This window comes from Pogoniulus pusillus, chromosome 1 (assembly GCF_015220805.1).
Source record: "Pogoniulus pusillus isolate bPogPus1 chromosome 1, bPogPus1.pri, whole genome shotgun sequence".
In the NCBI taxonomy this organism is placed as follows: Eukaryota; Metazoa; Chordata; class Aves; order Piciformes; family Lybiidae; genus Pogoniulus; species Pogoniulus pusillus.
In genome coordinates, this window is record NC_087264.1 from 29,305,021 (window position 1) to 29,331,363 (window position 26,343).

The 26,343-nt window shown below is 37.0% G+C and overlaps 1 protein-coding gene across 3 annotated transcripts in view; it reads right to left on the reverse strand.

Annotated features, from left to right (window-relative positions):
• Positions 1-26,343, reverse strand: part of TTBK2 (tau tubulin kinase 2) — a 95,895-nt gene that overhangs the window by 40,102 nt on the left and 29,450 nt on the right. For 2 of the 3 annotated variants that reach the window (XM_064146557.1, XM_064146548.1), the window contains exons 3-6: positions 22,177-22,324; positions 17,815-17,888; positions 16,701-16,841; positions 14,434-14,538 (exon numbers count right to left, since the gene is read on the reverse strand). In XM_064146557.1, coding sequence (XP_064002627.1) covers positions 14,434-14,538; positions 16,701-16,841; positions 17,815-17,888; positions 22,177-22,324 — 468 coding nt within the window. The remainder of the gene's footprint in view (positions 1-14,433; positions 14,539-16,700; positions 16,842-17,814; positions 17,889-22,176; positions 22,325-26,343) is intronic. The other variant, XM_064146567.1, reaches the window with a different exon arrangement.

The following is a 26,343-nucleotide window of genomic DNA, read 5'->3' on the forward strand; positions in this document are numbered from 1 at the left end:
GCTTAGTCTCTCTAGAAAACAGGCATTGCCATGTAGAACGTTTGGACAGAAAAGTTTGAACCTTCGTCAGTTTCTCTGAGATTTACAGGGAGGGGGGTGGGGGAAAAGGAAAAACCAAAAGGGGGTGAATTAGGCTCCAGTCTTTGTTGACTTAGATGACACAAAGGAAAGAATTAAGGTGTTATGTATAGCCTCATCCTCAAATAACCTAAATGTTTACATCTTGCATTGAATGGATTTGGTATTATACAGTAATTCCTTAGCAACAGAACTGAGAGACAAATAGAAAACAAAAAGCTATAATAATTCATCTTAGATTCTTCAACATAACTCCATTTACTGAAACAAAGACCTTTTTTTTCTTTAAGTAAGTTCATTTTCTAAAAAGCTATCAAATAGCAAATGCTTAGCTCGGAATTTTGAAGGCAATCTTGCAAACCACATCTGTTTCCAAAAATACATGCAATGTAGTCTGACTGATGCAGATTTAGTGGGAAAAAAAAAGCTGAAAACATAGTTTTGAAATACTTGCTCTTCAGACATTTGTTGCTGTCATTGTTCTACAGTAGAAATATGTACAAAAACATGGAAAGGCAAAAGTGAGCTGTGACAGAAACAGTCATCCCTTCCACCACTACTGAATCATTATTTATTTACACTAATATTTGTTTAATTAAAAATGAATATAAAATAAGTATTTTCCACCTCTCTTTTCAGAAGGCAGATGAAATATATCACATATATCTCTATTGCTCCTTCCTTTATTCTTTTCTTTTTATGCCATAACAGATTGCCTAGTTACAGACATTTCATCCGGGGAACTTCTCACACCGTATTTTACCGTGCACGGGTGTCTGCTTTGGAACCATTAGCACTGAGGTAACCAGTACATTATGCACAGCTCTGATGCAAATGCTGAGGAGAAGAGATTTGTCACTCCCCTGCTCAAAAAAATGACATTGCAAGATAATGGTGTGTTCACTCAAACAGATACCTTATCAAAGTTCTACTTTAAAGTGTATCAGTGTGTAAGAGTCTCAGAGGACTATTACACAGATATGATTTCTCTATCACCCTTTCCATAGCTTGAATCTTTCTTTGACAGTAAGGAGAAGGTGGTAATGGTGTCCTAAGTCTGGTGCAGCAGTAATGAAGAGAACCCTTCACTGAGCATAAGCAGGACAAGGAGCAATGGGTATAAGTTGCAACAAAAGAGGTTCCACCTCAACACAAGGGAGAAATTCTTTACTGTAAGGGTCACAGAGCACTGGGATAGGCTTCCTAGAGAGATTATGGGGTCTTCTTCTCTGGAGACTTCCAAGGCCTGTCTGGATGTGTTCCTCTGTGATCTGTGTTAGATAGTATTGTCCTGCTCTGGCAGGGGGGGTTGGACTTGATGATCTCCTTGGGTCCCTTCCAACCCCTAATATTCTATGATCCTGTGATTCACTCTGTGGGACCACTGGAGTGCTTCTTGTGCCCTTGCTCCATGTCACAGGGTGCCTCCAGGCTAAGCTGGAGAATCTAGGCTGAGCTATTCAAGTTCTTGTGATTTTCAGAAACAGATTAGCAATCAAATAAAAGGAAAGGATAAACAAGGATTATCCTAAGGTTAAAAACTATAACATATCATGTAGAGCACCACAGCACCTACAACTTCAGAAATACTTATCACATTCATCACTTGTGGCCCACACAACATCACTCTAACTATACAGCAGTGCAATTATAGGCAAAACATGACTCCAGTAAATGCTACTCACACCAGATGTACAATTTAAAAAGGAGGCTTAAAGAAGAGACAGTATGTGGATAGATTTTAGAGCAGTTTGAGTAAGCTTCAGTGATAAAATACTAGGAGTTAGTGGCAACATGAAAGTAAAAATGAAGTTAAAGAAAAGCTCAATAACTGTATGGCAATTTCAAGTGACAACATGTTACATATGAGACAGGCATTATACAGCTGAAGAAGACAGAAGATTTAAAGAGCAAAAATAAGTATGGTTTTAGTTGTTTAGGAGCAAGCACATAAACATCAACTTATCACAGTCATGTGTAAAGTACTGCTAGGAGCTGAGAGAATATTACTGAGAAACAATAACGTAAATGACAGCAACAAAATGCTTCTCGACAGGATGAAATAACCTCTGAACAGTACATTGAACATAATGGCACAGACCATTACCCCACAGCATCTGGCTTTCAACAATTTGGAAGAGCAGTCTTGTTAGACCAGGTAACATATTTCAGCCAATTATTTATTTTATGTTTAATATGGAGCACTGTGAGTTCAAACAGCTCCCTGGATTTTTTTTTTTGGTACTATTTGATTATGTTTCCCTATAATCCACTGTCACTTAATACTGTTCTCATACAATGTGTCCTAGTTGTTCCTGGATTTTGCTTTAATCTGTGTTACTCAAAACAGAGAATGTATCAAGGACCTTCCTGATTGTTAAATAAACCCCCAAACCTGATAAATTTCACAATTTTATGAAGTTGACCAAAGTGCTGCCAGTAATTTAAAGTTAATAGTCAGCCTCAGTTTAACTCAAACACAACGTTGAGTAAGAATTCTGGATCAATTTCCAGTATATAGAGCCTTATTTATAGTAAATGCATGCAGTCAAGGTATTGAGGTCTTGAGCAACCTGCTGTAGTGAGAGGTGTCCCTGCCTCAGGGCGGGGAGTTGGAACTAAATGATCCTTGAGGTCCCTTCCAACCTAAACCATTCTATTCTATGATTCTATGATTATGCAGCAGTTAGTTGCTGATACTAATTCTAAATAATCAGTGGCACTGAAGCAAATACAGTGCTCCAGTATTAGTCAGTGCTATCTGTGGAGCACTTCTGACGCATTTTTGTTAGAGTAATATCAGTGTTTGCTGATTGAGCTATAACAGCATTTACTTGAAAAGATTCACAGTAATCTCTTTTCTTACATCACCATAGCTTTACTATCGCTCCTTCAGTTCTTAACATTGTCCCATCTTTTTGCCTAGCATTAAAAGCATTTAATGACCATACTTCCACTCTTTTAGCACTGTAAAAACTATGTTTTCTTACTGTAGTGGGTACTTCAAACTTCCTTCTCCCCCCTCTGTCAGTGGAGGATTTAATGGGGGAAGAAGGTGTGAAAGTGCTTCCCCACTCTGATCTTGCGGGCTTGAACGGGGAATAGCAAAAGGTGTCTTTCCACATGTGTACTGACTGACTCCTGGGAAAGCCCATGCTAGAATCTGGAATTGTGACTGGCTGGATGCTTCATGCCCAGTATATATTTGCACTAGACACATTGCCTAGGAAAGACTTTAAATAGAGTGAGGAAAAAGCGTGCACAGCTTGCTCTCACACAGTTCCACAGCTCTCGCGCAAGGCCCACAAGTCCAGCAAGTCCATAAGGTCCATTCAAGAGAGAACACCATATCATGAATTCCTGCTGGCTATCCCAAACTGGAAGGATCCTGCCTCTGTTCACAGGAACACGCCAGCAGGACAACTTTTCTCTGTGCTGCTAAGGCAGTGCTGCTCCATGAGATCTGCCTCATGGAAGCTGTGTCTAGAGACACTTTTGACTTCAGCGGGTTTCATTCGCACTGGACTTAAATGCTGCATGGATTATAACTTGCGGTTCCAGAGGCTGCTGCAAAGGAAATCCAGGGAGTGTCTCCAAAATCCTACTCTGCACCTGTGACTAAATCAGTTCTTCCCTAGGCTCTGCTCCTGTCTCTGATTTTCTAAGTGGAGGAAAGCTATCTTGTGGCTTAGCCTTATCCATTTTCTCACTTTCCCATATGATCAAAATTGCCCATAAGGATCCTTGTGGAAATTCCCAACCAAATTAGAACCTGTAAATAAAATTTAACTAGTTTTGTATACAGTTTTGGGGTGGGGATTTTGGGAAAATAAAAATATTTTTATAATTTCTGCCTCATCAATTAATTCCCAATCAAATCACTTCCAAACACAGAAAAATACCTAATCTGCAATTCTTTGGTCAAGATGACAGGAGGTAAAACATGGTAAAATGGAATTACTTGCTAGCCCACATCAGCAATCAAGATAATCCCAAACATTGAAAGAAAAAAAAACAACAACATGCAATTCAAATGCATAACCATTCCCAAACTGTCATAAAGTACAAAGCAAAACAAAAGAATATACAAGAAATTTATACCACCTCTCTATCTACATTTAACTGAAGTGCAATAGACTCAAAAAACTTTCAGAGTATTTAATACCCTAATTTTTTTTTCAGCACCCTGTGGAGGGTTTTTTGTTGTTTTGGTTTTTTTTGAAAGGTTTATTTTGGGAGGGGTTGTTGGTTGGGGTTTTTTCCCTTAAATAATTCAGCTTCTTCAAGTGTATTTCCAGGACACCATCTGTCATCCTAAAATGAATCTTGAAGATAAAAAACTCATTTGCTGGAAAATCCTCAGAACCTGAGGGCACTGAAGAAAGGCAAGCAGTACTCACCTGGTCTGGTACATAAATATCTGAATAGAATAACATGCACAGTATTAGATGTGAAAAGGTTTGTAACTGCTTCCATAGACAACAAAAAGATCTTAACATTTGCATTCACAATTGCTTCCACTGCATTTTCCTAAGGGTCAGACTGTGCAGCAGCTGCTCCATCTTACATTTTAGCAGGAGTTGAGAGACTATTTTGTTACTGCCAGGTCACCAGTAAAGAGCATGAAAAACTCTTCATAAAATTTTGGAGGATATTCTTCTGTCCTTTGGATTTCAATATTATTTTTAATGTTTAGAATGAGAGTTTTGTGACTCCTTGAATGCAAAGTACATCAGAAAAAAAAAACCAGTGTAAAATTTCCTAGTGCATCTAAAACTCAGGAACTCCCAGCTTGGTCAGTGTAAGATTTCAGCTTTCCAGGTTTAAAAAAAAACAAACATAAATCTAGCAAGTTGGATCAAAAATACCATAAACCTCCTTAATGTATGTTAAAAGAATGTAATTTTCATTTTTTACTTATTTCAAATAAGTACAAGGAAGTTTAGACACTTGAAATTAAGCTAAACAAAGCTATGAGGGTGGGAGCTCTGTAGAAGCTCTTTATTTTGTTTAAATAACAACTGAAGAATGACCCAAAAAACTAGTCACTTGGAAGGGTAGAAAGAGGGAGGAAAGTAGTCTTAGGGTAACTCTTTGACCCAAAAAGCCTCATTTATCAAAAACACAACATTTCCACAGAGAAAATGAAGATTCCTCAGATTCTCTCTTAATTCACTAGCTAGAATATTCCCAAAAAGGAAGCCCATGCTCCAAACTGAGCACCAAACTGGACAAGAAGGGAGTTTTTTCATCTTTGCTGAGTCCAAATCACCAGACTCAGGGGACCAGATGCTAATTTGAATGATTCCTCAGGCTGCCAGTCAGTGAGACCTGTACACTGAGTAGAAAAAGACAGATGTTCTAGGGCAAAAGGTTTTATCTGAATGTCACCTTCTTATGGATAGTTTTTCAGTTGTGTTTTTCCACAGCTTTGTCAGCTGTTCGCAGACATGTTATACTACCTTCTTGGTAAAACAAACACAACTCAGTCATTTCATGTCCACAGGAGCAAAAAAAAAACAAAACAAAATTGAAATCAAGCAAACAAACAAAACACAGCCAAAAACCTCCTGGGCCTCTGATAACACACAAGACAGTAAATGTATGTGTTTTGATAGAACTACGATCTCGGACTCATTTTTGAAGGTTAATCTGTTTAGCAACAAAGACTGACTGGCAAAGAAGCAAAGGGGCTTTTTTGTTTACTTTGTTTTGTGTTCTTTGTATTAAATGCAATAGCATCTCAAAGAACAGTGGTTAAGTTTTAGAAGTGATCAAAGCAGGAGTGAAGACAACTGCCCAAGAGCTAACTGTAGTACTGACAATGTTAAGAATGCAAATGTCCTTTGGTTTTTGGCCCTCAAGGTTTTCTATTTCTGTACCACAGCTGACACCTTCACTTTCCATTATCGCCATGTGAATAGAGACATGTAAGCTGAAGGCTGTATGAAGTTAATGATTTATTCTTTGTCTGAATTAAAAACAGATGCTTAGTAGTACTTCAGCTATCACTAAACAATGGCAAACTAAATGGTAGATAAAATAACACTTTGACAGCATTCAAAACCAGTAGACTACAGGTCTCATAAATACACTAAATCTGTATCCTGCTGAACGTATTTGTCTGATCATTAGCAAATCTTCCCACAACTAAGTTCTAATTATCCTGCTCTGCAGTAATCAATTCTTATCTACATCATTAATTCAGTTATTGGTTTCCTCTCTCCAACAGTTTATTCTCCTGCTCCTTTATTCTTTTAACAGCCTACATCATCACTAATAGCTTTTGTTCTCCTTCCCACACCCTTCTCTTTCAAGCTTTTCCATCACTAGACAAGATGCCTCCCACCAAAGACTCCTTCCTTATCAACTTCCATTCTAGAATTTAATTGCACATCTAACCCAAGTGCTTGCATTCTAGTACTATGCCCAGCATGCAAAATTTCGTTTCTGATGTTTATACATATGCACTACTGCCTGAATTTCCATATTTTTCATCCTATTCCTAATGACTCACATATTGTTGTTTGAGGCTTCCTAAAAGTTTACATGGTCAAAAATATTTTCCAAGCAAACAAAAATAAAGTGGACAAAGAGCTAGTGTTCAAATCACTGAAAACAGCAGCATAATTGCAGAAAAATCTGTTCATATCTAGATAGTGGTTATGGCATACGAGGAAATACTTGTCCTTCTCTAATTATTGCTGTATTATACTTACCATCAATTCCATCCCTTTTTGCCAGCTTTATTACAGATTGCTACCTAAACAATTAATGTGCAAAAATAAGACTTAGAAACTCTGCATGCACTTTGTAGGAAAAGGGAATAAAGACAACTACAACTAAAATATTTGGGAAATGCTATGGAGATGTATTATCTCACTGTTTTCTGAAAGAGGGTTCTGCTGTGGCTGGAGGAAGAAATTACAGAGTTCTGCAGAGAGGCTATAAAAGGCTATTTCGGCTGCAATGTAGGAAAACACACTTATGTAAAATAGGAAAAAAAGGCAATGATAAAGGCACAAGGGAAACAGAGCAAGGCACAAAATTTGACACTAGTGCTTAAAACAAATAACCATATATGTTTGTAACAATTTATTCTCAGTTTTAAAACCTGGTGGAGCTCCTCTGCTCTAACTCCAGAACATCTCTGTATTGAAAGCTCAGGTCACAAGGAGTGGATGACTTGAACAGCACACGACTGGCTGGGTCCCTGAGTTTATAAATGAGGAAAACGTAATTGATAACTGAGAAGAGAAACAAGTATTTAATGTGAACCATTTGTGCCCTTTGGTTATGTAATCCAAGGGTGAAAAACCATGCTACTGCAAATCCCATGGGGAATTATCAGTGCACACTGTAACAGCAGTTCATGCAGAAGCTGCTGCTTGCTGACTTCAAAAGCTTAAGCTTTGTGACTGTTGTGCACTTTTCTTGAAAAAGAGGTTTTGATGAATACAAAAATGTGGGAATAAACAAGACATTAATACCTACAGAAGCAATTTCTTAAGATTCCATCATATTCTTTAGTACAAGCTACAATATAACTCCTTCAAGTCTTATTTCAAAATCAGTCATACTGTCACCTGGTTGCTGCAAACCAAATGAAGGTCATTTTAGATAATGTAATCCAAGGGTGAAAAATCATGCTATTGCAAATCCCAGTGGGGGAAAAAAAAAACAGTGAAATGGTCTGAAAATTGCTTGCTCCTCAGTTCTGTGAACAGGCAGTCCACATGTGACACTTCAAAATGCAATGAAAAATACCATCAGCATTGCTGATGTGCTGAACAACTGAATTGCTCACTTGAGACTCCACTTTCTGCTCTTTAAATATTACATTCTGAGAAGCTTCTTATATTAAACCTGCATTTTTCAAAACAGTGTTTAGATAGGAGCAGCTACAGCTGGATGGACTCCCTAGTAGCATGGTTTTAATGATGCTAAATCACCAGGGAGCCTGACATTAAGATGAGCAATATGAAGATGAACATCTCTGCAAATGACACTGAGATGTCTTAAGATCTGACAAGCATGACAGCACAACTCTGGGGGATCTTTTAATACAGAAGTACAGCTTGAAGCCTTCATGGAATTAGTTGGGATGATCTTCAAGAAAAGCTTTCTCATTCTAAGCTCTCTGCCTTGACCATTCTTTAAGGTAAGAAGTCTAAGGAGACACTGTAACTTCTCAGGGATAAAAGAACAAATTACAACCAAAAATCATCCTTCCAAACCGATCTATAAGGAACTAACAGCAGCCAAAAGTGAAAAATGCAGTCTTGAAACTACTGCTTTCAGTAATTCAAACTAAGAAGCCAGCAACACATAGATAGCATGTGCATAAATAAGACTGCCTATCATTCATGGATGGTTTCTTGCATTAGAAGACAATCTTTGTCATATGCAGTATTATCTTCATCTTTGTGTAGTTCTGTACAGATTGGCATTAAATTTTGCCATTTGCTGTTAAGCACACCTTCCACTCAAACCTTAAATAACTGCAAGCATAATAGACTCTATTAGAAGGTTTAAGAGTAAAAGATTATTTTCAACTCCTAACAAACAGAAAAAAAAAAGTTGAATTTCCAGTTTCGTTTGCAAACAGATTTAAAAGAAAACAGTAAGAATTTGGCAGAAATCTCCCTTTCAACATAAGGAATAGTATGAAATAAATAATGTTCCTTGTATTAAAACATTCAAAGTGGGTAATGGAGACAGGTCAACATCTTTACTGTGTTTCTGTTTCCTGTGAATGAAAGGTAACAGACTTTGCGGGCAGAGATCCTCAAGTGCCTTACAGATGAAAATAAGCACTTTATTTGATGCAGTTTGGGAGGGCAATAAAACAAATCACAAGTTCTATCTACAGTAGCACTCTGAAAGAACTCTAGATTTGTGAACGAAAAGAGAAAGACAACTGAAAACCCTGAGAAAAAAAAAATCCATCCATACCCCTGGGAATGTATCTGTATACTATACAGAAACCATACCAGGTGGATGTAAGGATACACCAAGTTAAAACTGCCTGTAAGCCTTGGTGAGAGAGAGATGATAATCACATGCAGTGATTAGAAACAGAGGTGGCACTGAGTGGTTGTCACAGGAGAAATTAGACTAAGAGCACATTGAGTTTGAGTTCATCATAAGATATTCACAATGATACTAGAGACAGAGGAGACTCTTTCAGTTTGAATAGAAGGAAACACTATCATAACAGGGACGTCATAGAATTATAGAATGCACTGGGTTGGAACTGACCTTTAAAAGTCATCTAGTCCAACCTCCCTGCAATAAGCAAGGACACCCCCAACTATATCAGGTTGCTTGGAGCCCCATCAAGCCTGACCTTGAATGTTTCCAGGGCCAGGGCCTCCACCACCTGCCTGGGCAGTCTGTTCCACTCTTAACAGTGCAGAACTTCCTAATGTCCAATCTAAATCTACCTTTCTCTAGTTTAATACCATGAATTAATCAGGAATGTGAATCATGTGTGTAGAGAAAAAAACAAAACTACAACACAAATTAATGAAAGACACTACATGATGATAAAGGCGAAAAGGTGGGAACGTAAAACTAGAGAGGGATAAGCTCAACAGAAAGAACTGCAACTAAATTCTACAGGAAACTGGAGTCTGAGGAAAATCAAAGACAGACTGTTACCAAAGACAGAGGCAGAAACTAAGTGGATGCAGGTTTAAGAACCATATTAATGGAAAATGGAGAAAAAATGAGAAAAGGAGAGAAAGGTGACAGGAATCACAAGACATAAGCCAGTAGAATTGAGCAGAATGACCACAGGAAAGTAAGATGTCATTATATGGTATGCTTTTACCACAGAGGTGTGGAATAAGCTATAAATTCATTCTGATGGCATAATTAGAGAACTGTCAAAATTCTGGATGCTGAGATCTCTCATAAAGAAAAGAGAAACATTTATTTTCAGTTGTAGACTAATCTACTTGAACAATTTTCTTTGCAAGCTTGATCACAGTACAAACCCTTGGGTAACACTAATGAATACAGATTTTCTATACAAATATAGTAATTCCAGCTGACTAGTATACAAACAACTATTCATTTCAGGGTGGACTGGACCATTAGAAAAAACTTTGAGGGTGACAGAGCACTGAAACAGGATGCCCAATGAGATTGTTTTCCTTCTCTGGAGACCTTCAAAACCTGCCTGACCAATGAACCTGCTTCAGCTGAAACTGCTTTAGCAGGAGAGTTGGACTAGGTGATCACCAGAGGTCCTCTCCAACCCCTACCATTCTGTGATTCTTTGAGCAGCTTTACTCATGAAGTCTGAAATAAACTCTACTTCTCATAAGCAATAGCAGAAGAAACAGAACAGTGAGATAAACCTTACTTTATTTCACAATAAGTAATAAATTAAAATATATTCTTATTCTAGTTAATGTGTTGCTTGCCTCACCTTAAAACTTCTCTCCAGCAATAAACAACAATTAAATGAGAATTCAATGAATCAGTTCTCCCTCAAAGGAGAAAATACAGATCACACTCAAACTGAACTGAAATAAGCAGTACTTAAACACAGGCTTTGTTTCTCTACAGTGCTCAAAAAAAACAGGGAGCAATTTTTGCTTACTAATATCTATTTACTCTAGAGGATTGTTTAATTTATCCTGGAGGATAGAGTTGCTTTTAATGCTTTTAACTTAATCCTACAGTCAGTACGCAAAGGTAGGAAAGCTTGGTAGAGGAATAAGAAAAAAGAGCTTCAGTGAAGAAAAAGAGATCCAATGCTACTGTAAAACTTGCCCCAAAACAGCCTACGATACCTCATTAATACCCTGCAATTACATTAATATGATGTGTAGGAGACTTGGGGCATTACAGGATTTGGAGCATTATAGACAGGTAAGTGCACCTGAAGAAACTATTGTTCAGAGCAGGTCTATACACTATAGGAAAGATGAGGGAGAATCATGTCCATACTAAAGGAAGTGTCTGTGTCATCAATGCATTGTCTGTAATGAAAGCAGGTATGTTTAGTACGACTGTAATAACAATGGGAAACAAAAAGCTACTTACTACAACAGACCAAAACCACTTAAGTTCATTAACCAAACTGAATCTTCACTTCTACTTCAAAAGACAAACATTTTTAATTGGAATAGTGTTGAAAGGTCATTAAAATTCCTCCTAAGTCAGCACTGCTGCCTGTGAACTTTACTGCCAACATATCATATATGGCACCTGTAGTAAAATCCGTACCTAAACTTCGGCCACTATTTTCCATGCAAGATCCTGCATTCAGTCCTTTGAAACTTTTTGCATATCACAAATTTAAGCTGAAATTCTTCATGTTAGATGACTGAGTTAGTAGCTGCTTGCTTTTAATTAAGCAAATAACTTCAAACAGCTCTTGAATGCAGCTGAATGAAGAGTTTGCTTTGTTTGTTAACCCTTAAAATAATTTGTAGGGAGCCTATATCCCCAGTGTGCCTTGGAATGGAGTCAGACCAGGAAGGATTTGAAACTGTACCATGATGATGTCAAGGAATACGCTACCAGCCATCCAAAACTGATTATGCCTGAGCTTTTGAAAAACTGTATTTCATACAAATTCAATATAGCTTTGTTTGAATCAGTCATAATCTAAATTCCTGAAATGCTTTATCTGTTATGAGGCATAATTCAATCCAGGGCTGAAACAGCCTGAATTTCTTTTCTATCACTCTTTCAGAATGTTTCCAGGTTTCACTGGAGTGCCAAGAAAAGAAACTAAGAGCAAAGGCAATTTTAATTTGTTGCATTGTGCTATTCCAATGGGCATCAAAACTGCAAGGAAAAGAGAAATTAGTCTTATGGTAATCAGGTAGCATGAGGAGATGGATGTAGAAAGGAAATCAGACAGGAGAGACAAAAATCTCAAACTAGAATAAGCACAGGCTTAACAAAAATGCAGAAGGGTTCACATGGATGGTTGTACATATCAGTAGCCACTAGCACATATTTCAGTCAAATACTGGAATAAAACCATGGATTCACAAGTTTTGTAAGTCCTCTTTTTCTAACAGATCTGAAACAGGAACACCTTATCACAATGAAGCTGTATGACATTCTGGTGCATTCTTCTGTCTTGCTCCAATGTACTGGAATTAAGAGTCTAATGTTGGGTAGCTTAGTGGTTTGATACGTTCTTCATTTTCTCTCTACCTCTCAACCTGATTCCACAAAATAAAAGTCTTCCTTACCAAAAGACCTTCCTGTCAACTTCTTGCTTCAATTTCAATAAGGTGAATTGTGCCTTGTTAACAAGAAGATCTATACTATAAAACTGCTCCTAACACATCTTTGTAATCTCTTTTTATTTTCAACTCCTCTGCCAGCGTAAGGTGCATTTTGGCAAAGAAGTACACAACATCTTCCTTCCCTGACAGTCCCAAAGTTCATTTAATTTCCTTATCTCCACCTGCTGGAATTTATACACACACCAGCTGAGCTGGCCAGTGATTTCTGGAGGGAAAAACGGCCCTGTCATAAACTTTTCTGCTTTCAATGGTATCCACACAACACTCTCTGATCTTTTTCTGAGTTGAACAGATTTATGGCCACCAGGAATTCCTTAATGTTGGGTAAAATACAAAGTTGCCAGATGATTAAAACTTCCCCTCTGATTCTTTTAGAACACATTGTGGGAACTGAAGAATTCAAGGATGATATGTAAAATCTGAAGGGGACCAGATTCTTTCTGTGGAAGTCAGTTAAACAGAAAATCAGGCTTAGCACAAAAATCAACCTTAACTAAGGAACAGGTTCTTACCAATAGAGTACTATGGTTTTTGGAGAACATGCTTTTACACTGTTCCAGGTTATTTGCAGTATCTGCTGAAGAAATCTAATGAAGTTTAGAAGAAGGATAGCCTTAAGGAGAAGCACACAGCACATTTAATGAAAATATTAAATAAATTTTATAAGTAAGCAAGGCCATCAGCATGGTTGCTATCTATAAAAGAGCCATTTCTAACTATTAAGTACAAATAAAACTACTATCTTTATTTTCCCTGCTACTCTACTAATATGGATTATACTGACAGAAAATTCTAGATAGATTAAATTGAATAATTACTTCAGTTACATTGTAGGGCACTGCAATGAAAAACAAAAGGCAAGAGCTGAGTTGTTACAAAAGAAAGAATAGCAGAAATATTATTTTTTTCTGTTATCACCCATTTTTTTCTGAGAGTACTACTATTGGTATGTGTATATATATATAAATATTCTAAATTACAGAGTCTTGGAAATTGTTTTCTCTTCAAAATTACAGGTCAGTTAGAAAAACATCATAAGCAGCCAAACATACAGAACATGACAAGAACACTGAGAAATAAAAAAAGAAAAATTTAAAACTACTTAAAATGTTTAGCTCACCTTTCCAACAGCAGCAGCCACTCTGTTGGTCTCCCCTGCTCTTTGCTTTCATTGCAGTGTCCAGCATTATGGCTGAAGGAATAGAGTACAGCAGAACCTCGCTAATTTACCTTACTAATTCAGATAACCTCGTAATGTGCACACAAAAAATTTCCACTCTCCCAGCTTCTTAGGCAGAATAAAATTGAAAATCCTGTAAAGATGGTTTCTACCACTCAAATGGTACCATGTTAATAAATATGCAACACAATACTGACTAGCACATTGTTCAGTATTACCATCAAAACGCAAACTAAACTTGTTTAATAAAGAAAATAGGATTCATTTAAACCTCACCATGTACCATGGCACCAGCTGCCTCAGTTTCAGACTTCAAAGTTAACAAAAGGACTGCCCACCAGTCAATTAGAGAGGCTCTACTGTACTTAAAATTGAAATGTCCTCATTGATGTGCCTTTATCTACAATTTTCTTCAGACTGCATCACATGGGAATTCAAAAACTACACTAAGTCTTCTTATATCTTATAATTAGTGTCCTATCACTGTTTTAATTATTCAGACTTTCTCTTTCAGAAGATTATACAGTCAGTTTAGTGTTTGACTTTTTTTCCTACATAGACTTTATTCTTTTAATGCAATATACAATACCACACAAAATTCAGCTCTGGTGTACGGTGCTTGTCACTTGATTTCCAAAATCAAAAGACAGATTATCCAAAAAGATCACAGACTACACCTCTGGCTCAAGCCAAAAATTAGAAGCCTGATTCATTCCTGACTGCCAATCTTCTACTATGATCAATAAATCAGGTGGCATTTCTGATCTGTGATGATGTTTATCAAGTTTAGATCAGTTACTATTTCAGTGCAACTCCCATACTTCTCCAGAAATAAAAAGACAACATATTACCACATTCATTTAATCAAATTGACAGCTGTGAAAAAAATCTTACTGGTCTGACATCCCCACACGAGTTGGTAAACTGCCGTGCCAAGCCAAAATCCAGCATATAACACTTCCTACAGGTGCTAGGAAAACGTCCCATTGCGAAGTTAGACTAGGAAGAAAAACAAACACAGATAGACACATACACACAGACACATGTCAATATGGGCACGTACCACTGCAGCAACACAACAATAGAAAACCTACATTCTACTTCTCTATCCTTTCCTCCCTATTTTCAGTTGTACTATCCTTCCATTACATTAGAATAAAAACCAAAACCAAACATTAAGACAAATCAAACACCCAACTCAGCATACCTGAACAGCAGGCTATGTGGTCCAAAGCAACTGTTATCTTACTCTGTCACTTACGACATATTAAATTTTGGCAAGGATTTTCCAGTCATGTGACCTACTCACATATTTTGACTGAAACGTTTCAAAAAAACTACTAACCTAGGGCCTAAACAAATGCACCAAAACCACGCATGCAGAATAAGGATTGCAAATTGCCTTCTCCTTTTCACAGAAGGAGGAATAATCAAGTTAAAAACAAAACAAAAAAATCCTCCACACTAACAAAACAAACCACAGAAATACCCCAAAACAACCAAACAGTGAGGGTTTATGGAGGCATTTGTTTCTGAATTGGTTCATGTCTTTACCCATCAAATCTCCTTTAAAATGGATTACATGATACAAAAAAAAAAAGAAGCTAAAAACAAAGTCTGTGAAATGAATTGATCTACACGTCTGAGTGAGCTAGAAGCTTAACACAATTAACTCCAGAAAAACTACCTTTCTTTGCCCATTACGTGAAAGAGCAGTACTGTTCTAACAAATCCAAGGTTCACAGTTGCTTCAGTGTCAAAGGTCAAGGGTAAAAATCAACTGAAACCATGAACTGAAATGAGAGTGACCAACAGGATTTTTAAATGGAACAGAATTTCAGCATTGCCTGATTTGCCACAGGAGGCAAATAATCAAGCAAGGATTTCAAGATTTCAGCTCAGCACAAAGCTTGCTTTTACTATAATCTATCTAGAAGATGCATAATATTACATAAAATGGACTTGTACTTTCAAGACATAAGTGCATGCTAGAAAGTAATCACGCCTACTTTTGCATGTCCAAGGCACAACATAACTCCCAAAGGGGAAGAATTATTCTTTCCTCTATGAGTCTAATACACTGCCCTCACTGCTGATTATTCTGGGGGGTTTTCCATTCCCTAGTAGCATTCTGTTTCCATCCTGCCCGAGTCCATAAGCTCCAAGATACAGCTAGATAATAAGATGTCCCCAGTCCATCCTGCAAGCTATTTTTCCATTCAAAACTGCAATTGTTTTCATCATTAAAATCTTGTGCTCCAACTAACTCCTCCTCAGATACTTCGTTTGACATTCACTGCCTCTGTGTCCTTTCCCTATTACTAGAATCCTGGGGATGGATCAGGGAAAATACAAGTTTTATAGAATGTTGTGAGGAAGAAGTGATGAACATTGCCTAATGCACAACTATTACCAGAGTTTTTACATAAACATCATTCAGCTAATAGGAAACTTAGCTCTATGTGCCAGGTACAGCCACTTATATTTGCATCTAATAGAAGATGCAAGATTTGCTCATTTCTTCTCATTTAGAAATTCTTGAAGTTGAGAGTTCTAACAGCATTTTTAATATAGAGCAATATTAAAAACCAGTGATGCAATTTCAGGAGTAATTCAAAGAAAAACAGAAGAATGTTGCCACTATCCTCCTGATGTTTTGATACTCATTTTAATAGAGTTGTACAATAAAACAATTGGTTTTCTCTTACAGATTGTCTTTTCTTTCCTCATTTGTTTTTTAATATATTAAACAGAAAGAAAGCCTGCTACTAAAGACCATGTAAATGCACCCTACAATTAGTGTCTATTGTCTTAGATTAATTATGTGAAGCTATTAAATTCCACTAGCCAAACTCATTATATTATACCTCATGGCAAAAACGCTTGCTTTCATGATGGTACAAGACAACAGGTTGAAGTTTTAACCACAGAAAATCACAAGGAAGCCTAACTAACTGGAAGCAATGATGACAAAGACCAAAATTACAGCTCCTACAATCCAAAGTTAAATAATACTTAATAGATCTGCCTTATCTGATGAATAAACATTTAATTTTCTGTCTCTTTTCATTTTCACGTTAGTATAGAACCTGTTCCTACTTACGCAGCCATCTAAAAAACCCATCAAAATTTGGCTGTTCTGATTTCATGGGCAGGCTTACCGGTTTTATGTCCCTGTGCAGGAACCCCACAGAATGAATGCTTTCAATAGATTCCAAGATCTGCTTCCCAAGCCGCAGAGTGGTGCTAATGGTGAATGTTCCTCGAGATTGGCTCCGACGCAGGTCAGCCAAGTTCCGACCCTGATCAAGTTAAAAGGACATTTTCAGAAAAAAGTACTCATACCAAAATTGACAGAGAGATCTTCATGGTTAACCATGGAGTACTCTCATTATCTATTTTCATATCCAAGGACCACACCTAAATGTATCATGCCCTTAAGTATCTTCAACATTAAACTTAGAATCTAGTTTTAAAAGTAACAAACTTACTGTCTTTCCACTGCTAAATAACATGGACTAAAACAATTCCTTCCAGAAGTACATACACTACTAATTAATGTTGTACCTGCATCACACTTGAAAAAAAGGCCACTGACAAAATGCTCACAAAAACTTCTTCATGCTCAACTCTTCAAGGAAAAATCCATAATCTCTTTAATTATAGAATACCTTAGAAAACTCAACTGAACAGCTATAAAGATAAACCATGCAGCGGATGGGACTGTTTCTATCAAAATAACACAACCAATGGTATGAACTACAGTACACTTCTTTCTCCAGTATTGATATTCACCAATATGATAAAGAGCAATGATCCAATAACCAATTTATGGGTGCTAATCACCTACTTTAGGCTCTTTCACAAGAAAAAAATCTTTCAGTGAAGTGATAAAGTGTTTTCTTTTACTGGCAAGTGGTATTTTCTCACTTCAATCACAAAAGTCAACAAAAAGCACAGATTACATTCCAGACTGTCTTTAAGTAAAAACTTCAAAGGGATTTGAATTATCTCAGAGGACATGACAGTTCACTCTTTCAATACACAGGTCTTTCTGAGGATGCAAACTTTCTTCTTTCTGAGAGGATTATGGAAGGGATATCAAAGGATAAACGCATAAGGATATGTTCAATTCAGGTTTGCTCACTACTATGTGTATCTCAGCTTGAGTTTTTTTTAACTTGCCAACCTCTAAAATTTTGGTAGTATTTTGATATACACTTGGCTAATAAACCAAAACACACAAATAAACATTGAGCTGTTTGATACACTGACCTGCAACTGCATCACCACATAGTTAAATCTGTCGTTCCTTCCACATCCAATGAATCTACAGATATGATCTTTTCCTAGCAGAAAAAAAGAAGCGAATTAGCCAATAATAATGGGAACTTGTCATTTATTTCTTTAAATACTTAGCAAGTCACTGGAGGAGACAGAACTCTGTCCTATAGCTTCTGAATATTCTTGCATCACCTGGCAGAAGAGTGGTTTCCTGTGTATTGCTTCCTCAGGAAGCTCCCTGCCACACACAATAAAAACAGATTGTCCTGTTTCAACAGAGCAAATGGTACAGGACTTGTCAAAATAATTTATTTTAAAAGAAAACTCTACAAGTTCTGAAAATACATAAGTGCAAAGCTGTAAGCATCACTGCCTTTCTTCCATTTTTCCCTTCTACCCATTTGTTTAAGGAAGACAGGCAATGTTACAGGCAGTATAATATTATGAAGAAAAAGGCCTTGCAGCAAATTTGTCAAGATGAAATTTTGTGTATTCATTGCTGCAGTTTCCAGTTAATGAAGTCTCATCTCAAACATTCATGATGCATTTTACAGCCACTGTGGGTATAGTGAAGGAACATCTTCAGAGAAACTTACTAGTCAGATTTCATCTGACAAATACAATAAATGTTCTAAACTTGGTTTGGTCAGAGAAATCCTACTTTAACTGGAGTAGTACCTACTTTTGGGTTGTAAATTCTCTGAAAACGAACTCTTGCAAAAGTATGAAGAATTGGGAAAGGACAGAAATAGGGCCTGTACACCTTATTCAGGTAAATCAGACACTGGAATAAACTCCTCAGGGAAACAGTAGAGGCCCCAACATTTGACACTTTTAAGATTCAGCTGGACAGGGATGCTGGATCATCTTGTCTATATTGTACTTTTCCCAAGAAAGGCTGGACCAGATGACCCTCGAGGTCCCTTCCAACACAGTATTCTATAACTGATTCTATGAAATAGCATGATCCTCCACCACTAGTGGTGTGGCTATACACACCTACTACAGCTTTGCAAATACTTTCTGCTCCTTTTTTCTCAGTGAGAAAGCAGTACTTTCTCACACCTGTGAGCCACATGGCTGGCAAGCAGGGGAAGAAGATGGTAACAGTCTGCAGTGAACAACTACACCCTTGAAAAGCTTCCTAAAGAGGGTACAAAGCCTATATGCCATTCCTCAGACTGCAGTGTATCACTGCCGCTAGCTTTTCATCCTACACCAGATGCAACCCATCACTAAATTACACTACAGAGCTGTAAATGAGTGAGGGAGAAGCCTCTAAGTTGTGTGAGACAGAAACCAACCGAGTAAGTCTCACTCTCACTGAGTGAGATGCGATAAATCTGTCTTCTCCCATCTGACTGTGGGAACAGATGGCCTAACAACATGATTAAACAAAACGACCATCTGTGGTAGAGATCTCTTACTTTTTACAAAAGTAAAACAGAGCTTAAAGAGTTAAATTATGACAACAATAATTAGGAGATAGCATTATTGGCAGGGGGAAAAATTAAGACTTCAAAGATGAAGCTGATGAGTATGCTGTAATAAATGGCTCTATCAATGACCATACTCCTACTTCATAATGAAGAGAGGTCAAACAACTCACAGATCAAAGCATGTTTTGCTAGATCAGGCTCTCAAAAGAACTTCTTAGAAGTTCTTTTGTGAGTCACTACTGCATACCTACACAGTCATGACTGCTTTCACCCAGGCAATGATTGACCACAGTGTTTTAATTTTCAAATTTTCTGAAAGCAAAAATAGTAAAAAATAGTACAGCCTTGCATGTCTGCCAGAAGCTAGTCTCATTTTGGTTTCACAGCTTCTGTGAAATAAGATTCTAATTCAGAAACACTCAAAAGCATGTTTATAACCTTGAGAATGTGCCTAGCTCAAAGTAAAGACTAGAAAAGCTGTTTTGTTGCCTACAGACATATTACATCTGTTTATTTTATTTTGTCCTACAAGCCAGCTTCTCCATAATTTCCCCAGAAATTGTACATGATAATACATGTATTTTTTTCCACACAAATGAGATCCACACATCATGAGAATTCTGAATGATGCTGTCAGCTCACTGCCTCTCATGGCATTCTGTTCATAGATCAAACTTCCCAAATATTTGCAAGAAAAAGGATTTTCATGACAATTATATTCCTTCCTCTGATTATGTCCAAGGTAACCAGAACACCTTGCAAGTAAATGAACATAAGCCCTTTGAGAAAAGGATAGCAATTATCTACATACATATATATATACACACAAGCCAAAAAGGAATAGAATGAGATACAAATTGGTCTCAGAGGATGCATGCTATTAGAAGGTTGTTACAAAAATATCCTAAAAGAACTGTTTACAATTTCACCTGCTCCATATCAGCACAAAAAAAAGACTTGTCAAAAATAAGAAAAATGAAGATTTAAATAAAAAATATTCTTCAAGAATAAAAAACTGCTTTCTACTTTCTGCTTTTGTCCATTATCTTTCATTTTCTCTCTGCTTCAAGTTTCCAGCTCTTGAATACTGAAAACCTAGGAAGTTAGAAAAATTAAATGGAAATGGCTCCTAGAAACCAAGATTCTATGTAAACCAAAATTGATTCCATGACCATCTTAGTTAATAAAAGGCCTTTAAATATGGACTCTCTATATATATACAAAAATAAAGTTACATAACTGTCCAAACAATACATTTCAATATATGCAGAAGGTTCATCCTTAACCCATCTCTTACTGCAGCCACCTTCCCGATTATCTACAGCATTCCCCATGTAAAACCAGAGCAGTTACAAGGTAATAGGCAGCTTGCACAGCAGTGACCAGAGGTCACCTCCCCTGTTGCTAGGATGGAATCACCAACATGTTTTTTTTCAACTATGCAAGAGAGTATTAAGAGGCAAAAATTAAGGAATAATATTTAGACTGTTTCCTCACAAGAAAGATTTTCAAAAGGTCTTCAAAAGATCTCAGAGGAAATCAGGAGTTCAGTTTCATTTTTAACAAAAATCTATTTACTGTTTTCTGAGAGAGCTAATATTGAGGGGGAAAAAACACTTAAATACCTTTATTTGTATTATATAATATTTCGATTATTTGCCACAGTGTATCTGTGGTGCAAGTATCTCATTACTCTTATTTTCATCTAGACAGTATTTCTCATGATTCAGTAGAACAAGAAACTCCTCTGCAAGAAGTTTTTTATCAGAAGAAAGCATCCTTGTAACATCTTCATTCAAACTTCCCTACACTTAAATTCACAGTAGAAAGTTACAAGGCACCTCGGTTACACAGTAACATACACAGCTATGTTTTTACAAACACACTGGCATTGTAGCACTACCAAATTGCAACATTTTATTTTTTACTCTTTTTCCTAGTACTTCATCTGCTACACATAGACCATTTAAAAGACTTTTTGTTGAAAATAGAACCAAGTTTGTACACACAGAAAGAAAAAAAAAAGAAAAATTCTGAGCAATTAAAATTCCATGAGTGGCAGAGTATTTGTTTCTTCTAAATTTGCTATCTTCAAAATAATTTCTTTCACAAGCCCTGACAAATGGTTTCGAAATTTAGAATGGGTAAAATCACAATTTACTCTTTTTCTCTGGACTAGAAACCAAAATTCAAAGAAAGCTAATAAGCAGTGCCTGGGTATCCTTTTTTGACTACACAATGCTAGATGGTTTTGTGAAATTCTTTTAAAATATATAAACAGAGGAACGGTTTATTAACACTATAACATGTGACATGCTTGCCCTCTAAAATCTATAGAGGCCATCAATTTCTGTTGTAATGTGACCTTTACAGCAGATTAGGCAGCACCATATGTCATGCAGATTTTGTTTTATTTGAACTAAGAGTTGGGGAAAATGTGGATCCTGATAGGAGCCAATGTTTTCAGCGAAATCTTCTGGATTCAAAATATTTTTTAAAAGAAAAAATCATCTTTTAAACTTTCATTTTGTAGCCTTGTGAAAAGCAATCAAGAGAAGCTATTGCATATTTTTCTGTAACAAGAGCTTCAGACAAGTATTTAAAGGTACTGTTCAAAAAAAGGAAAGTAGGTTCCAATCCAGAATTAGCTACAGTTGAGCACAGGTTTTGCAACAATTTAATTTTTCTGTTCTTCTTTCTATTTTCATGTTATCCTGTTTCCACAAAAATATTAATTGTAGCAAAACTTTCAGCAGATGAAAGAGTTTCTATTCCACTTTTAATAACTCTTAAACAATAACCTGCAGAACACTCAGAATATTTACTCAAGCTATGACTAAATAGAGTTTATAATGATTTTTTTGAGAAGATTCACTGATGTTCTACTTTTGGCATATCCAGGTTGCAGTCCTACCTTGTAATTTCTTCAATACAGCTACTTCCATTTTCAGCACTTGCTTTGGCTGCTGAGCTGATTCGACCTTCAGTGCAACATTTTCCCGAGTAAGCAAGTCCAGTGCATCATAAATTTCTCCAAATCCTCCACCTCCTATTTTCCTCAACTATATTGGGGAGGGGGAAGAACAAAAACAGTTTTAAAAGGGGGGGTAAAAAAAGAAATGAAACAAATCATCAGTACTTCTTTGTACTGCTTGCCATACTCAAATGCTATTGTATTACTGACTTTAAAACAACATAATCATACTTCTCAGTACATAAAATGGCTACTGAACAATCTCCAAAGGAATAGTTAACCAGAGTTTGCAAGGAAATCCCAGTAAAACAAATTAGCACACCTGATCTCCATCTGCACTAAACGTCCTACACTTAATCCTATCCAAGAATGCACTAGCACTCCTAACATGAACCTGACCTGCTGATTAAAATATTTCCTTAAATACAAATGCACAGTGAGGTTTTTAAACTAATGTCATCTTTTTCTTGTTTCAGAAATATGCACACTGTATACCAAAGGTACAAAAGATCTTGGAAGTACTGCAAAGATGAGGCATTTTCTATTATAAGCAGTGCCTTACACATAACAGCTAAATCATACATGACAACAAAGGTCCAAGATTATCTTAGAATATATACTTTTAATGCTACTCACATTTACTTAGGGCTCACCAACACTGTTCTTACTAACAGACATAGTGAAAAAAAAACAACTTTCACCATCAAAAGTTTCATCTGCATTAGAAGAGGTAAGAAGAATGCTCCCAGAATATTAACTAGTTTGCATTACATTCAGAACAAGTAGCAATAATTGTTTTCACTCTGCTTTAAATGCTGATGGGGAACAAAGACTTGCCTGGTTTTGAGTTTCAAATATACCAATATTATTTCATCTAATACTTCCATATGACGATCTCCCCTTTAGCTACTATTGTAAAGATAATGAAAGAGAAAAGGAGACAAAAATAACTTAAGAAACACACAATATTGTATTTTTACTCTATTTTACCCTGAAAGAACTGACATTGTTTTCTACATGTCACTTGAAAACATATAGTTGCTAAGGTAATATGACTACACTGTATTAAATGTCATCTAAGCATTCTGGAGATCTAGAGATCAGCAATATGTTGATCTCTCTTCAGATTCTGAAAATAAACCTTATGTCTCCTAATCCAGACAATCAGCCATCTGACTGAGAAGAAAAAAAAATGTTTTAAAATAGTCCAGGCCCCTAAGAAAAAAGAAGGAGGCACGAGATAAAATACTCATTAGCTTTCATTTTTCAAGTCACGTTGCATGAGGCTATTGTTCTGCATGACTACAACACTACTGAGTGTTTCATCATACACCTTCTGTCCTGAAGATCACTTACCATCACAAGCAACTGCTATTTCAGTATTCTTAAGAAGAGGAAAATAGTGCCCAAGATACAAAGCATTTCCTACGTTACTGACTTCTGGCCAGTTCATTGCCACAACACATTTTAAGACCTGCAGAACTAACCCACCTAAATACCTGCTTCTAGTGCGACACTGTCTGACTGTAAACTCACACTCATTTCTTTCCAGCAAACACTCCAGCTGCTAGAAAATGCAGTCTTTTCTCTTCTAGCAGCTCCGCACTTCCTCTTCAGTAAAAATTCATACTACCAACATAGGTTTAAGTTTGTTAATGTTTAACCTACACATATCAAGAAGTTAACAAGTACAAGCACCAAGTATCACAAATCCCAAATAAGAGGTTTGTGCCCTTGGACATGACTTCTTTAAGGTGCAACTCAGGTAAGAATCTATGGTTAAATCTGAAATAATGACAAACCGTGAGAAATAAAAGCCTTTCAAGTTTGATTAAATACTCAGTGTAAGTTGGCTACATTCAGTTATGTTTATTATATGCAGAGTGTTAGTCTATATAGAAAGGAATCTGTCATTTAACTACTGGGAAATCATAAGTTTCAACATTTTGGTTGGTTGGGGTTTTTTTGGTGGTTTTCTTTGTTTGGGTTTTTTAATTTAATTAAATAAATAAGAATAACATACCTATTTACATGTATGTCTCAAAGATTGTGTTTTGTGACTAGTTTGGCCATTTTAAGTCTGCACTTCTCCATTCCACCTCTTGGTCTGACAATGACAGTATCTTGCCTGATCTCTGAGCTATTAATAGAATTCTAATAGGATTCTAGTGGTTAAACACAAACATTGATCTGGCATAATTAACATCATAACAAATACAGTACAAAAATTTTCAGCATAGTATAAGCACAACTGAGACAATGACAATGCACAGTGAAACAGGTGGGAGGGGAAAGACATGGCACAGACATCCTCATTCCTATATAAACTGATAGCAGTATGTCATAGAATTTCATTTACCATCTCTGAGAAGCAGACAAGCTTAGCAAGTCTGCTTCTACAAGGTTTGAGGGAGCTTTTCTCCTGGTGTGCTTAAAAAATATATTTAAAAAAACAAACAAACCTCCAAAACCAAATAACCCACCACACTAAAAATAAACAGATCAATTTCTATCCTCAAAGTACATCAGAATCATTAACATATATCCAGTAATGACATCGGTCAATAACTCCAGGAACAAATGAACTTCGTTTTGATTGTAGGAAAAAGAACCTGTTTTCCATGTCCTTTGTCACTGGGTCATGCACCACATTCAGCAATGAGCTCACATCTTCGCTGATCTTCTTTTTGCTGCCAGTGTCCTTGTAAAAGGATTTCTTGTTGTTTTTCCCTCACCAGTTTTAACTGCCTTTAACTGGCTTTCCTATAAATTCATCCTGAGGCACAGAGGCAATGTCTCTGTATTAACCTGGGCAGCATATCCCTATTTCCACCTCTGTTCACTTGCAGTTTGCTTCTGAGTTCAGACAGGAGTTGACTGATCAACCTTTCCATCCTTTGGCCATATCTGCTCAACATCCTTTATCCCAACAGGGACCATGTTGTTCTCATTTACAGATGCACCACATCCTCCTATTTTAGAACAGAATCCCAGAATGGTTTGGGTTGGACGTGACCTTCAACCATCACCTAGTCCAACAGCTGTGTGGTGAGCAGAGACATCTTCAACTACATCAGGCTCCTCAGTGCAACCTAACCTGGAATGTTGGCTGCCTCTATGGACAAACTGTTCCTCCAGCTTTCAGCACCCTCAGTGTAAAAAATTTCTTTCTTGCGTTGAGTCTCAATCTCCCCTCTCTTGAAGCCATCACTCCTCGCCTTGTCACAACAGGTCCTGCTAAAAGGCTGTCTCCTTCTTTCTTATAGTCCCCCTTTAAGTACTGTAAAGGCTGTGAGAGATGGAGCCTTCTCTTCTCCAGGCCTAACAACCCCAACTGAGCCTTTCTTCCATCCCTCTAATCATTTCTGTAGCCCTCCTCTGGACCCAACTCCAACAGCTTCATATCTTTTTTTGTGCCAACGATTCCAGAGACAGACACAACACTCCAGGTAGAGTCTCACCAGAGCAGATTAAAGGGGCAGAATTACCACCCTCAACCTCTGGCCACACTTCCCTTGTTGAAGACCAGGTTACAGTTGGCTTTTTGGGCTGCAAGCACACATCACTGACTAGTGTCCAGCTTTTTAATGAATCAGTACTCCCCAAGACCTTCTCCACAGAGCTGTTCTTTTGTGCATTAGTCTCAAGCTTGTCTTCTTTGCTTTCAGCATCTCACACTCCAAATGCACTCTTCTCCACTGCCAATTCCAAGCACATTTTATCCAAGTACTTTTGTTTACAGTGCATATTGAATGATGTTCTTAAACCCACCTAAACAAAACCATCATTACAATCAATCTCTCCACATCAGGGCTGTAACAAACGTTTCAGAGACAAAAAAGCAGAATGAGAAAAGGCATCAATGGAGGATAAAAGCAAATGATGACAAAGCATCTGTAGAGAGGGATGATGTCACTGAAGAAAAAACATTTTATAATGTACTTTCTATACTTACTCTTCCAAATGGAATCACCGTAAACAAGTCTAGGTGTCAATTGAGCATAGTTTTCAGAAGTGTTTATGTCCACAAATTTAAGGTCTGTTTTCACAATGAAAATCCAAGGTCCTGAACAATGAAAATTCTGAAAACCAAATTTCACCTGCAAA